This window comes from Temnothorax curvispinosus, unplaced genomic scaffold, assembly GCF_003070985.1.
Source record: "Temnothorax curvispinosus isolate PA1 unplaced genomic scaffold, ASM307098v1 QBEX01004092.1, whole genome shotgun sequence".
NCBI lineage: Eukaryota > Metazoa > Arthropoda > Insecta > Hymenoptera > Formicidae > Temnothorax > Temnothorax curvispinosus.
The window spans coordinates 179,665-193,764 of NW_020213872.1; the positions used below are offsets into that span (position 1 = coordinate 179,665).

The following is a 14,100-nucleotide window of genomic DNA, read 5'->3' on the forward strand; positions in this document are numbered from 1 at the left end:
ATTTCTTAAGTTTTAAGAGGTAAGCCGAAATACCGACTTCTCTCTCCGGCTATACCGCGTTGCAGCCACACGGCGCACTGACAACATCCGCGGGCTTTAGAACTCGCCCCTGTTATCCTTAACTTTCATGTTCCTGCATTCCCGTGTCTGCCGCGCTCGCGAGATATACACTAGGATAAACTGTCGCACTAAATTTACAAAAAGTTGCATATCTATTCCAAACGATCGTCCCACGTACGCACACGTGTTTTCGCGATATTTACGATATCCATGATACTGAAAAGCGGGGAGGATTATTTTCTAAGGCGCAGTGTACGTACATTTATTTCGTAACGAAAGATCAAAAAGTTCCCCTGAAAGGATATTTTCAGAGGAAATGAATTTTCGAGTCGTTGAGGAACGACTTTGTCGGCTCCACCGTTTAATCTCTGCGCAAGGCGATTTATGTTATTGAAACGCCTGCTGACTCGGCCTGAAATCACCTGCATACGAGATAAGCTGTAAAACGGCGCGGCGGTCGGGCCGTACGAGCCGCTGTGCGGGCGCGCTCTTTAGTTAATTAGTTGCAAGCGCCGATTTATACGCTGTCGTCGCAGCGAAAAAAAAAACACGGAGAGAAAAAAAGAGGCCGATAATGCCAATTACGTTTAATAGATTTCACGTTTCTGCCCCTCGTGTACCAGATTTTGGAATTAAGCTAACGCGGCTTTTTCGACTAATGAAATAATTAAATCGGCCGCGGTTTCACTGTTCGGTTCCGAATATTTCGCGATCTCCAGCTCTACCTGCGCTGCTTATTCAGTTCCGGAATTATACCGGAAGACATAAATTGTCACCTTCGGCAACGCGAAATCGATTGTACGATCATTATGTACGAATGGATAGTATCTAGGTAATTAATAATAATTCAAGAGAATTACTGCATTTATGAGCTCATAATGAATGCATATGCGGATTAAATTTGTAATAATTCACGACGCAATGACTGGCCCGTCCTAATGCAATTTCTGGATATAGCCATATTTCTCCTCGCGATAATTCCCCGCTTCTCAAGCCACTGATAAATATTTATCGTATAAATTACAAAAATGTGCCCGCGCGCGCGCGTCCAAAATGTTTGAAAATAGCTTTGGCCAAGTTTTTGGGGGGGGGGGGGGGGGGGAAGCTGGCAGAGTGCAGACTGAAAAGTATCTTACGACGATCGACGACACAAAGCAGGTCGTCCCCGAAACTTCGCGCTAGCCCGCAACTAGTGAAACTTTATTTCCCCGCCGCTAGTATTTGCGGACAGTTTCCGGCAAATAGGTTCGCCGGTTTATCTGTGATTTTGTTCGCGCATACACGAGCAAGAATAGTAGCGTCCGTGATGGAGAGCTGGTGCGTGAGAGAGGACGGCGGCAGAAGGAGAGCGCGCGGGCGTTTACTCATGAGTGAAAAAGGTCGCCGGCGGAATGGAAAGAGTTCGTGGCGGGTTCAAAAAGGACACGGCAAAATGCGAGAAGTTGGGTCGGGGACGCGTCGAGAGAAGGGTGGATTGTCGTGACTGTTCGCGATTGCCTGAGAAAAAGACTAGGATAAGAGGAGAGACTTTCGAGGGTAGAAAAAAGGGGGGAGGGGGAGAAATCGTGGTAATCGCGAGGTAGAGAACTGCCGGGCGGGAAAGTACGCGAGTGTAGGAAAGGAAGGGAAAAGGAGGAATTCGTTAATTAAAGTATGGAGCGCTAGAAACAGTACCTGAACGTTAAAAAAGTCAAGCGCGAGAGCGGGAAGAGGGGGCGGAGGGGGAAGGATAAAGATAGAAACGGAAAGATAGAAATAAAAAAAGTCGCGCGAACAAGGAGTCATATTTGTGAATTAAAGAGGAGCAAGCTCGTGTTAGAAGTGCCTTTTGAAAAATCGAGAGAAAGAGAGAATATCGACTTTTCTTTAAGAAATAAAAATGAGAGGAGGCGGTAGTGGAAGCGTTCAAGCACAGAGTAAAGATTGAAATGGAAATAAACCGGGTATGATGGAGAAGTTCAAGAGGGACTTTTCATGGTCGCGAAAGAAGCTGAACATGTTCGCAAGTTAAACAAGAAGCCGGAAGAAACTTGCGAGAGAAAGAAACTTACTACTTATTGACCAAAAAATCGAGAAAGTTAAAGGAGGAGAAAAATCGCATGCAAATGAAAAGATTATCACGATACTGAAGATGAGCCTGCATCTTTCCGAATGAACGAAGAAGAAATAAACGTGAATCGGACGAACGGACATGCGTAAAACGAGAGAAAAGTAATAAGACTAACAGAGCATTAAACAATATTACAAACCCTGATAACAAATACGTCATAATGGAAATAATATGTGGGGATAAACGTAATCGAAGGCGTAATAAATTTCTACGGTAGGACATTTGAAACGATTGGCAGATGATATTAAATGATGCGCGCGAATAAACTGCACGCGTAGCGGAATAAATGTTTTCGTTGTCAGCAAAACGGCATTATGCAAAACGACGGTTCAATAAATTTCGGGAAACAATAGGAATGATAAATAGATATTGTATCCACGTCAAGCGAATCATTATGAGTAGCGGTGTATTTAAACGGCATTAACATGAATCGAAAACAGAATGAAAAATTAAGAGAGGCGGCCGTGCAAATCGTTTTCGCAATAAAAGCAACGTGAATAATAAATAAACTGTCATTAACGATAATATAATCCAGCGATTAAATAATAAGACTAATTTTACTTTTAATAAGCCATTTTAAAAATCATTTCATTTTATTCGACGTGCGATTCTAGCGTTTAGTTTAGTTCGGACGAATATTCGTTCGGAATGAAAAATTAAGATGAAAGCTTATTATAAGATAAAATCGATCTCATTATTTTAGCACCGAACCGCATACATTATGAATTTTCCGCGGTATATTTATAAAGCAAACCGAGATTAATATTAGTACGAAAGCTCTACGAACTGAATGTTAGTTTAAAAAATAAATGATGTTGCTAAAACGGGCCATATTCATCTAGCGCAAAGAACAAGGTCAAACTGTAAAAAAGTGCCGACGGGCCGAAAGAATTGTCGCCTGTCCTTATAAATTATCGTGGCTCTCTCTCTCTCTCTCTCTCTCTCTCTCTCTCTCTCTCTCTCTCTCCCCCTCTCTTTCTCTCTCTCTCCGCGTGGGGACAGGTGTATAAAATGCACACAAAGGAGAGCAAATATTTAACGGAACTGTGCGGAGAGAGAGGCCGGGATGGCTCAATAAGTTTGAAAGACAAAAGGGTGATAAATTGTTATTGTACCCGTAGAATAAAGTCACACCGTTGTACGAACAGGTGCGAACGAGGAGCGCTCGATTTTCCTTGGGCGTTATTGTGCGAGACGCATAAGAGCTGAAACGCATATTTCACTTTGACGTCACCGACACGGTGAGCATCGGCAGCTTCGAATGCAATTGCATCACGCAACGTAGTCGGCTGAATAAAGTCCGAGAGGCGGAATGATAAATCGTCGTCCCCCTGCTCGCGTTGAGTGAATCCGGTGTTTCAGTTGCGCGCGGGCGCTTTTCCTACTACGATTTTCAAGATGAGCGATGCGAATAAAATAAGTACGATGTCGAGATGTCGAAATGGACGAGAATTTTCGCGCCACCTGACGCGCGCTTTACGCGCGCGAATTATGGAAAATAGTCTGCCATGGGAAATTTGACGAATATTGTGAGCAATTGCACGGTTAGCATGTTATTGGTGCAAAAAATTGCTGTCTGTTTTAATATAGAATATGTTTTAATAAAGAATTGAATCTCCCGAAAGAGAAATATAATTATGCGAAGTACAGAATAACGCGTGTGTGTATATATATATCTAAATATTATTATATTTATATACAATATAGCTGTACCTTATTAGAGGTAAAGAATCGTATCTCCAGTTTTTGTAAAAATAAAGTTAATATATTTTTCAATATAATAGGAGCTTAAATTGTATAATGGTAAAGCGTCTTATGTCTATTATTACTGGTTCCTAAAATATAATGTTGAGATAAGTCGTATTGAAAATTGTTATAGTGCCCAATTTTTAAACCAGGTACAGCGTGTTATTGGCAATTGTTTTATTAAACATATCAGTTAAATTACTTTATTAAAAACTTGATAAATCAAGTTGCTACTTTTATTTTATATCTAAAAAAATATATCATTTCTCAATTAAAAACTTTAAAACCTTGTCTTCTGTGAATTCATTATAATAGAGATACGATTTCTTACCTCTAAGGTACAAATATACATCTCGAAATATATATATATATATATATATATATATATATATATATATAGTAAATATTATAACCATTCGCCTACAGAAGATTTTAGATGTAACGTGATTAAGTTATTTTAGGGGACTATTAAGCTTTCTTTGTACATATATAAGACGGCTCGTAAGTATAAGTTTACCTTCCTGACTGTTTCCGAGAATAATCAACTCGCCGTCTTCCCTCCTCCAGGTAATGTTTGGCGTCGGTGACCCTGTTGCTTCGCAACGCAGTGTAACGTTGCTACCCTCTCTCACCACCATATCCGTACTCGTAGGATAATCCAGAATATCCGGCGGAACTGTCGGATAAAAATTCTGATCAGAGCCTTTACATCACATATTTGCATGGACAATTCGAGTATTGCTGCTGTTTTATAAAAATATAACAGAAGAATGGAAAATACCTCGGAATCATAAAAAAAGTGAACGATGCGCAAGAGCGCAATGTTCAGAGAGAGAGAATGAGAAAGAGAATCGACGACGAGAAACCTGGGGACCGCCAACTTCCATTTCGCGAAATACCGCGAAGCAATTTTCGATACGCTATCGTTTGGCGGTTTAAAGGCACGTACAATATACATATATACACACGTGTATAGCGTATACAGCCTCAAAAGCGATGCCACGGGCCGAGCCCAAAAGCGAACTTCGCCAGTCATCCGTGTCCTGCTACAGTTTCGAGCTCAACCTTCGAAACAAATGTGAATTTTGTGAAAACAAAGATTCTCTCTCTTTTTCCCCTTCTCCTCTTTCTCCTCTAGTGAAATGTTACAGCCTCCGGATTTCTACCGTGATATTAATTCGACGCGCGTGAGGGGCACAATGGACGAACCTACGACCTCCAAATAACCAATCTGACTCTTCATCGGGTCAGTGTTTATCTGGCACATGTAGTTCCCCCGGTCGCTCTCGCGGACATCACGTATATGTAGGAGCCACGTTTTGTGCTCGCTGTGCGTGACGCCGATTCTGTGATTCTTCGTTATCACGTGATTGGCTATCGTCAGGATGGTTTGCGTGTCCACCCGCAGCCATGCCACCTGAAACAGAAAGCCGGTAACGCCGCTTCAATCGTCTGGAACCCATCCATCACTCCCGGCTGGCCTTTTGTTTTCCCGGCCCGGTGACCGGTGTCATGTGACACCGCGAAAACGCGTGTAATCCGTTACGCTACGGGGCAATTAGAACTTTCTGACGCTGAAAATCTTTCGTATTGTAAAAACTGTGATTCCCACGTTTTATATTTTATTCTCCCCCTCCCCCCGCCGTCGCGCAGATTCGTTCACCCCTCGGTGAACGCGGAACGCTTCGATCCAAGAGGTGCAATTAAAATTAAGCATTATTATCGTTTGCTCGAGATAAAGATTAACCTCATTAGTGTTACGACTTCCTTAATAACTTTACACTTAACACTGCGTGGACTGCACTGTTTTTGGAGCACTCACCCGGACACCCAGGGACTTTTAAGTCTAAAGGGTTTTTGAAAGCGTTTCTGTGTTACAAAAAATTTATAAAAATTCATGAATTATGTTTAAGGTTTCAAAAAGTGATTTCTATACTTACACAGGCCGGAACTGTTGCAATTTTGTTTAAATGAGCGCTAGTTGAAGCCATTCCCGTGGGAATCATAAATGAAAAATCGAGTGTGCCTTAAAAGGTCCGCGCAGTGTTAATACGGCACAATTTTCTGCCATAAAAGGTACTTCGTTGCAAGATACAATGAAACTGTAAACGCCAGAAAATCATTAATTGAAAAAATCGTGAAAACCTAATTAATCTGAGACACATCTGGGAAAGCAACCGAGATATATTTTGTCCCAGTGAAGCAACTTTAGTGTCAAATAATGCGGTAACGTGGAAATTGGCTCTAGCCTATCCCGCAAACCGTAGTCGGACATTGTTGCCATTCAAGTTTCTGCGTAGCCGGTTATTGTGAGGCGTACTATACAATCGGTAAATGCGGCTTTGTTGTCATTGAATTGCGGACCCAGCAGGCTTAGGAGCTATGTATTGATAGATGACGTAATGACTTTAATGACAAAGCGTCATTGGATCCTCAAATCCGACGAGTTTCCCCATCGGATGAGTCCTACCATCGAGCACTTTGTCGATCTACAATTGCACGTTGCATTTTGCATTAAGCTAGAATTGTCGTGTATACAAAGACGATTCAGTGCGTTGCCTATTCATTTATCCAGATGACAATATCTGATTCTATTTCAAAGATGGCATCATCTTGTACCCAGAGAACATTGTGATGTTTTGAGTCTTGAGACGTCTTGAAATTTTAAAGATGTCTATGAAGTTATTAGAAATCTATATGTTTATTCGATGTCTATGTTTCGATTTACAAAATCTTTCATTGCATTAATACCTTGCCAAGAGGCAAGGGATGTGCGTAAAATTACTCAGACAATATTAGTATCTAAAAGACACCTTGAGATTTATTGTTAGACAAACAAGTTGAATTTCGCATATTAATATTAAAAAAAACTGGATTAGTATCTATTGTAAAATACGGCCCGATATTAATTATAAACTTTGACTTTGACTGTTGTAACGTTCGGACGCATTTGACAAGATGTTCGGTTTCAACTATCTCTTGACTAATTGTATCTTTTACTTCTGCTTTTGTCGATGCATAAAACTTCTTTATGAAGCATGATATATTTTGGGAACTATATTAAGCGACATAGGATGTATATGCGTGGAGTGCTGGCAATAATTATTGTTATATTCCTCACTTGAAAAGAGCCAGATGTTGGCCGAAACATATATAAAGGAGAAATTTTGGCCAGTTGGGTCGCTCAAATATATTTCATTATTTTTTGATACTGGCGAAGAAATATCTCAGTCATTAATTATAAATATCAATTTTTATTCTATAAATATAATGGTTCTTTTTTAAACGTTTTTATTTGTGCGCGTGGCCAGATTCGTTTGCTGCGGGTCAAAATATCAACATTAACCGTCGGCGACGTGTTAATTGTGTCGTCACATCGAAATAATAAAAAAATATTACAATATTAAATGTTAATTAAGACACTTTTGTGGACTATGTTACATCTAAATTGACTGTGCCATATGTATTGTAATAAATAAAGTGAGTTAGTGTATAAACAGTTATATATGCTCGAAAAAATATTTCATATAAAAGACTTGATATAATTTAATAAAAGTCTTTTCTTTTAAAAGTTTTGACATCTTTAGGATGTTTCTTGGTAAAGTCTTTAAGATGTCTTTTTTAAAACATCTCTAAAAAAAAGGCGTCTTTAAGACACGCGTGTTGTTTAAATGCTTATTTGCGCAATTTCGTACAAATGTTAGTACCTCTTCACAAATGGTGACTTAAAAAATATTGTGTAAAATTTATCGATAGAAAACTGTGCTAAAAAGTTCGAAAATTTATACAACCCATAGTCAATACAACAATGAGGCTGGGATAAGATGCCCAAGTATTGTATATAAGTATATATCGTATAATCTTTGAACTTACCCTTGGCAGCTTGCCACCGATCAGAATTTATGTCAGCTGCTCGAGAAAGGTATAGAGAGGAACAAAACAACGTTCGATAGAATGTTTGATAGAAGAGCAATAAATTTCCTACATAAGAACGCAAGGAAAAGCCATCGGAGCAATCGCGGAAGAATAATAGCAACCTCCCCCCCGTTGAGATTAAATAGAGAAATAAAATTTTATGTATGTATAATTTATTCTAAACATACGCCGTTGTATATTTGGAAACAAGAGGATTTAGTCCGCGTACGAATTACGGCATCGCGTTCACTGTCGATAGTATAACTTCTGTTCCATCCTATCGTGATTTACGAACCGTCATTAACGTTCAGTCAAGGTAATTGCGCCGAAACCGCAAGAATTCGTCCGACAAAGCCGCTCCCTCCCCTCCCTTCCCCTCCCCTCCCCCCCCCTCCCCTCCCCCCGAAGAAGCCGCCGGCCATCCCCCCGACAGACTAGGAGCAAATTCTCGCGTCTACTTACAAAATCCCCTCTTTAATCTTTCTTCGAAAGCTTCCTTCACTTTGTTCCACCCGCTATCCGATATTTTTCTATTTCGCCATTACAACGCTTTCTTCCTTTTGTTCGCTGCCAATTGGATTATCGCGACTCTACTCGATTTCCCCCGGCATATAGTTTAGTTTTTTCCCCTAATTCTTTTCGCGAGAGGAATTATTTCGCGGTCCGATCCACGCTTAATTCTTGTTTCTGTAATCCACTTGATATATATTACGTAGAGATCGTAGACTATAATACAAAGTACACGTAATTTCGTGCTTTTACAGGATATTACCAAGAATATGCAAAGTTGAGTTCCGCTCTCTGTTTTGGAATCTTGAGAAAAATTAATACAAAGCTGAGCAATTATTTCTAAATGCCTGAATTTGTATACAGAAACTTCAGCTTTGATGTTCTACGCTGAAAAGCTCATACCTACTATCGAAATCAGAAATAGCGCGGTAGACGAAAAATATCGAGTTGACGTTAAGAGACTAACTACTAATAAGAACGAACGGTAGCTTCCGCTAATGACTGAATCATGTCTTTGAAAGTTTCGCTTTTTGTCGCAAGAAAGTAATTGTGCCGGATACGCTTTAAGTAAATTTATAAGAACGAGATTAATGAAGAGTATCAATTTGCTAATGTTTCGGGGGGGAGGAGCGAGCAGAGGGATAAATCGGAAAATCGTTACCGCTAACATCGGCACCGTACTTTTCTCGTGCATCTCGCTGCATGCGTCGAAAACGGTTGACGTTTGTGCGCGCCTTTGTAACGACCTGCGAGACGTTAAGAGCTGCATTTGCGATCGCGCGGGAACAATAGCAGCACGTTCGCCATATTTAATCAAGCGACCGTGTGTCGGTGCGTTCGCGCTTTGCGTTTAACCGTCTCGCACTCGTCACGCGAACAAAGGAAAACTTTAATTCGCGGATATTTCCTTCGCCGCCGTTTAAATACGACTCCGCTTTCAGTCCGTTTGCAAGCGGCACAATTATAATTTCCTCAATATACACTAAAATTACAGAAATAACGGCAGGAGACGAGCGGAAAGAAAAGATATATACAGTTGGAATAAGCTAATAAAAATTTCTTATCCCGTTTGTTTTTTGTAACCAATTAATTTGTGCGAAATATATGCCAAAACACGTCAATTTTCTTTTAAAAGAAATATATAATAATAAATTCAACCCTGCTGCTTCAACTCTTTAATTAAGATAACTATCCTTTAATGAATCTTAAATAATGATAAGCATCAACAAGTAATGTATCGTTTTAAAGGTCTTTTAGTTCTTTATAAATGGATCTTGTTTTTTAATTTGAATAAGTAATTTTCAAGAAATAGTATTGAATTTATTACAATTATACAGGATGTTCTAGATCAGGTCAATAAAACTTCAGGGTCTTATAGAAAATTGAATTTGGAATAAAACAAGTTCCAATAAACATAAGTCCGGAAACGTTTCGTTAAAAAGTTATAGCTAATTAACTTTGAAAAATCACGTTTTTTATGATTTTTAAAAATAACTTCAAAATACCCTTCATTTATTTGAAAAAGAGTAACAGAATAAATCTGATGGGTAATTAAATAACAAACTATAATTTACGCCAATTTTATTTAATTTTGATAAGGCGTTCAAAAAAAAATGAGCTCTCGAAATGTTAAAAAAAATGGACATACGAGCCTTTAGCTCTGATAAGGTACAGATATATTCTCCTTAACAGCAAAACTGACGTGTTTGGTTATATTTCGCACAAATCAATAATCTACAAAAAAGAGAATAAAAATATTTTCGTCGGCTCACCTCGTATGTGTAACATGAAAGATGCAGAGGTATCGACAGTTTTCAACATTTAAAATTTTTTATCCTGAATTTTGAATATATTTTATTCCCTTTCTGTTCCGCCGCGCCGCGGCGGCCAAAACTCGTTGATCGAGCTCGGCTGACCGATATCTGACGCGCTTTTCGAAAATCGCTGATGCGTGTTCACCGCGCGAACATAAAATCTGCATTGAAATCCACCGGTCGGAGAACGGCAATATGTCTCATGTCCGTGCATAGTCAGCCATGAAATACTCGTGCAGAGTGCGTCAACGGAGCGTCTGAAATTCATTGTCCACGGCGTTGGCTATGGCGACGGTTTAGCCGTGCTCGCGGGGCTCTATGCGATCACAGGAGCGCGCAAAATGGAAACCATGCACGTATATGCCAAATATGCGTCTTTCCCCTTCGTCAGGTTTTGACGGGCGTGTAGTCGACCGGAGCGTTTCCCGATTCCTTAAGCGCACTCCGTCTGTAAAGTGTAGAGATACGTATTTTACGACCGTGCCGCACGGATTATTCAATAACATGGAAGAGTTTCTCTGTTTTTTGATCGATATTTCTCTTCTTTCACGTCGGAGGGAAACACGTTATATATGATTTTCGGCTGATCTGCCCTGACAGATTTATACGGTACCTATATTCCCCTGCGAAACGGAATATTGAGCCGAATGTAAAAACAAATCTTCGCACGTACGGAAGCAAGAGAGAGGGCGAGAGAAAAAAAAGAATATTTAGTGAAAAAGGATTTCGTCCTATATATGTATACATGTATGCTAACAAGGGCGTATAAGTGCATGTATGTCACAGCGCGATGTATATAATTCCGGTTTAGCATATAAAACGTGATTTACATGGGACGAACGCGCCGCCTCCCGCTACGTCTCGATTTATGACATCACCGTATAAAGCGAACAGCGTTCCATTATCTTCCGCTTCCGCCGTACCGTCCCGCGCGCCCGCGCCGCCTCTTTCGTCCCCCTAATGCGCAAACTGCAAGCGCTTGTCAATCACTCACCCTCAAATCGCATCCTCACCCGTACTGGGAGACGCTAACAAGGTGACTGCGCCTTATTTCAGCGCGTCCTTTTTTTCCCCCTTGTCCCTCTTCCATCCAGCCGTTCTTCCGGCTCCCGTTTCCGTGCTGTGTGTCGACGGCGACAGAATGCAAATTTGTCCGCGTCCATCGTCCGGCGTCGCTACTACTACTAATCGATTGATTGCCCACCCTCGCTTCGAGGCATTGATGCATTCGTGCGATTAATTTCATCGAAACCCACGCGCAACGTTGTTTACATATCATCAAGCGTAAAGACATATCGCTCTCTCGGAAAATAAGACGAACGTTAGGCGCGCGCAAATCGGTCCGCGAGAGCCGATGTCTGTCACGCGCGAGATACGAGATTTTTTTTCTTAATTCTTTTTTTTCGACAAACGTGTGAACGTTCACTGAACGTCGGTGAAATGCGCCCACGCTATCTTCCTCCTAGCTGCCGTACTTTTAAACTGGATTATGTCTACTTGAGCGCGGAATGGCTCGAAGGGGATCGTTCGGGCTGGCTTTTACTGATGTGGCGAGCCCGTACCTTACGTCGGTTATGACGTCGGCTACGTGGAACGCAGGCGTCATCCGCGAGTATCGTAGAAATGCATTAAAGAGGATGGCTGGCTGCCATCTTTTTTGCGTGCGCAAATATGCGCGCCGCTGATGACGCAACGCTGCAAATTGGCGCGAGCACCTAAAAGAAAAAAAATGTGCAACGGGCGTCGCGTTACACATTTGAGAGTTGAAACACCGGCACGGAGTGCTACGTCACATTTTGTAAAGTCTCGTTCTCCTCTAATTAAAAGACATTCGTTTGAACCCCTACCGTTGACTTGTGAGCGACGCTTCTTTGCATTCGCCTGTGCTTCGCTCCAAACTAAAGACCTTTCGTCACTTATATACGGTTCCTTCGTTCTCGATTTATTTTCAATTTGTCACACGATTGTTTTTGCTTAAAACGTACATTTTGCTTAATTAATACAATGTTTAAGAAGACTAGGTAGTCAGATTTGTCGAAAATAAAACTTTTTGAGGAATTTATTACAAAGAAATGAATTGAAATCGAAACTCGTTCTTTAACACAATGTTTATTAAGATCATAAACTATAAAAAAATGTCTTTAGTTAAAAATATATATTAAATACTTTAAATGCGTTTTTCTCCGTTTCTTATTTTCTTTTCGTTTTGCAGCGATAACTCAAATACAGAGGCTCAAATCGACTTGAAAAAAATTGGGCATGTTTACATCAATATGTTTAATTTCGGACTAAACCTATAATAAAGTCTGTGCAAACTCTAGGTTTTGAGAAAAAAAATCAAGCAGCTTTTTTCGACAAAAAACGAAAAAAACTTAATTACTACAATATTTCTTTGCTCTACGATGAATATAATGTTGTTTATTTCGTTTAACATTCTCACACGCTTGAAAGAAGACCATATCTCTCAATCGCGATGTTTAATCCATCTTTTAAATATTCATTTTCGTAATCCCCTCAGAGAAAACGTCGCTACCCATTTGATCTCAAATACATCGTTCGCTTATACTCTCTTTCATAATTTCTTGCGTTAGGAGACAATAAAGAGCGCACCGGCGACGCTAACGAGATTCATTTTCTTACGTTAAATCGCCTTATTCTTCACATATCTTAAGTTACGGGCCCTTTATCGCGCGTCATACGTCGCGCTATATAATTAGCGTTCCCGTATTGTATTTCTGACACATATCGCACACATACCGTCCGCTCTCGGAAAAATAACACGTCAGCGCGGCGACACTCGATTTTTCATTTTCGAGTTACTTTTTTGCGGGAAATGATACTTGCCTGTAGCACACGAGGAGAGACACTCAGTCTCGCTCGGTCGCGCGTTAGTGGAGGTAAGGATGAATTGCCGCGACGTAAAAGCGCATCGCTGTACGTTGGCGGCTGATGGAGCGGGGAAAAAAAATTGTAGCGAGAGATGAAAGCCGAAGAACCTCACCCTCGCGCGTGAGAGCGGCAAAAGTATTGACGCGGGAAAAAGAATTCCGTCGTATTAACGATTAATAGGGGAGAGGGAGGGGGGACGGCATTTTTCTTTCATCGTCTGAAAATCTTTTCGCATTCATCCCCCCCCCCCCTCTTCCCCTTTCTCTCTTCCTCTCCCTCGGCTCGACGACGCGAAGTAACGCGAGTATTGTAACTTTGCACGTAACTGGATTCTCGAAACTCCCAAGAGCATTAAAATGGAAGAAGTGAAGTGCGAGGAAACGAATTAAGTGCCGACTCCTGAAGGCGCATGGACAAGCATTCTTCAGCGATTCTTAACGGCGATACTTAACAAACAGCTATATTTCATTAACACAGCAATCGCGGCGCAAAGATTTAACGGTATACACACAGCAACAGCGCAGAAATGAGACAAATTCAGATGTGAACTTTGCCTCCATCGCGCTTGTATCTTCTAAGACATCTGGGTGCTTTGTATATGTCTCCGCTCTCCAGTAAATTTTTATTTTCGATATATAATAAGTGATCCGGCGAGCCGCGGCGTAAAACTTACCGCCGCAAGGAGATCCACTTCCATAAAATAAATTGCGAGGGCAGATAGTGGGGCAGCGATCGTAAAATTTGATTGCTTTCTAAAACGCGCTCAGCGTAAGCTTTACAGGCCAGACAATTAAAGCGCGCCTCATATACCTTCGATGTATTAAATAGATATTGAAACTATAAACGCGATATATAGAGGAGTTAGCGCGCCGCGCGTCCGTCGATTTAATTGCTGTTGCCGATTGCACGAGTATTATATTCTCGTTGTTCCTGCAAGCACATTTCGCTGTAATCCGGCGGTGTAAAAGCGAAATTTTTATCAGATACGAATCGAGTATCACGCGTTTTTACACACACACACACACACACACACACACACACACACACACACACACA

General features: G+C 40.8%; 1 protein-coding gene across 1 annotated transcript in view; it reads right to left on the minus strand.

The window, feature by feature from the left end:
- The window catches only part of LOC112453146 (neurotrimin-like), a 148,901-nt gene that overhangs the window by 20,813 nt on the left and 113,988 nt on the right, over nucleotides 1–14,100 (minus strand). Inside the window, exons 3-4 of the mRNA XM_025013718.1 lie at nucleotides 5,126–5,333; nucleotides 4,434–4,592 (exon numbers count right to left, since the gene is read on the minus strand). Of these exons, the coding sequence (XP_024869486.1) occupies nucleotides 4,434–4,592; nucleotides 5,126–5,333 (367 nt within the window). The remainder of the gene's footprint in view (nucleotides 1–4,433; nucleotides 4,593–5,125; nucleotides 5,334–14,100) is intronic.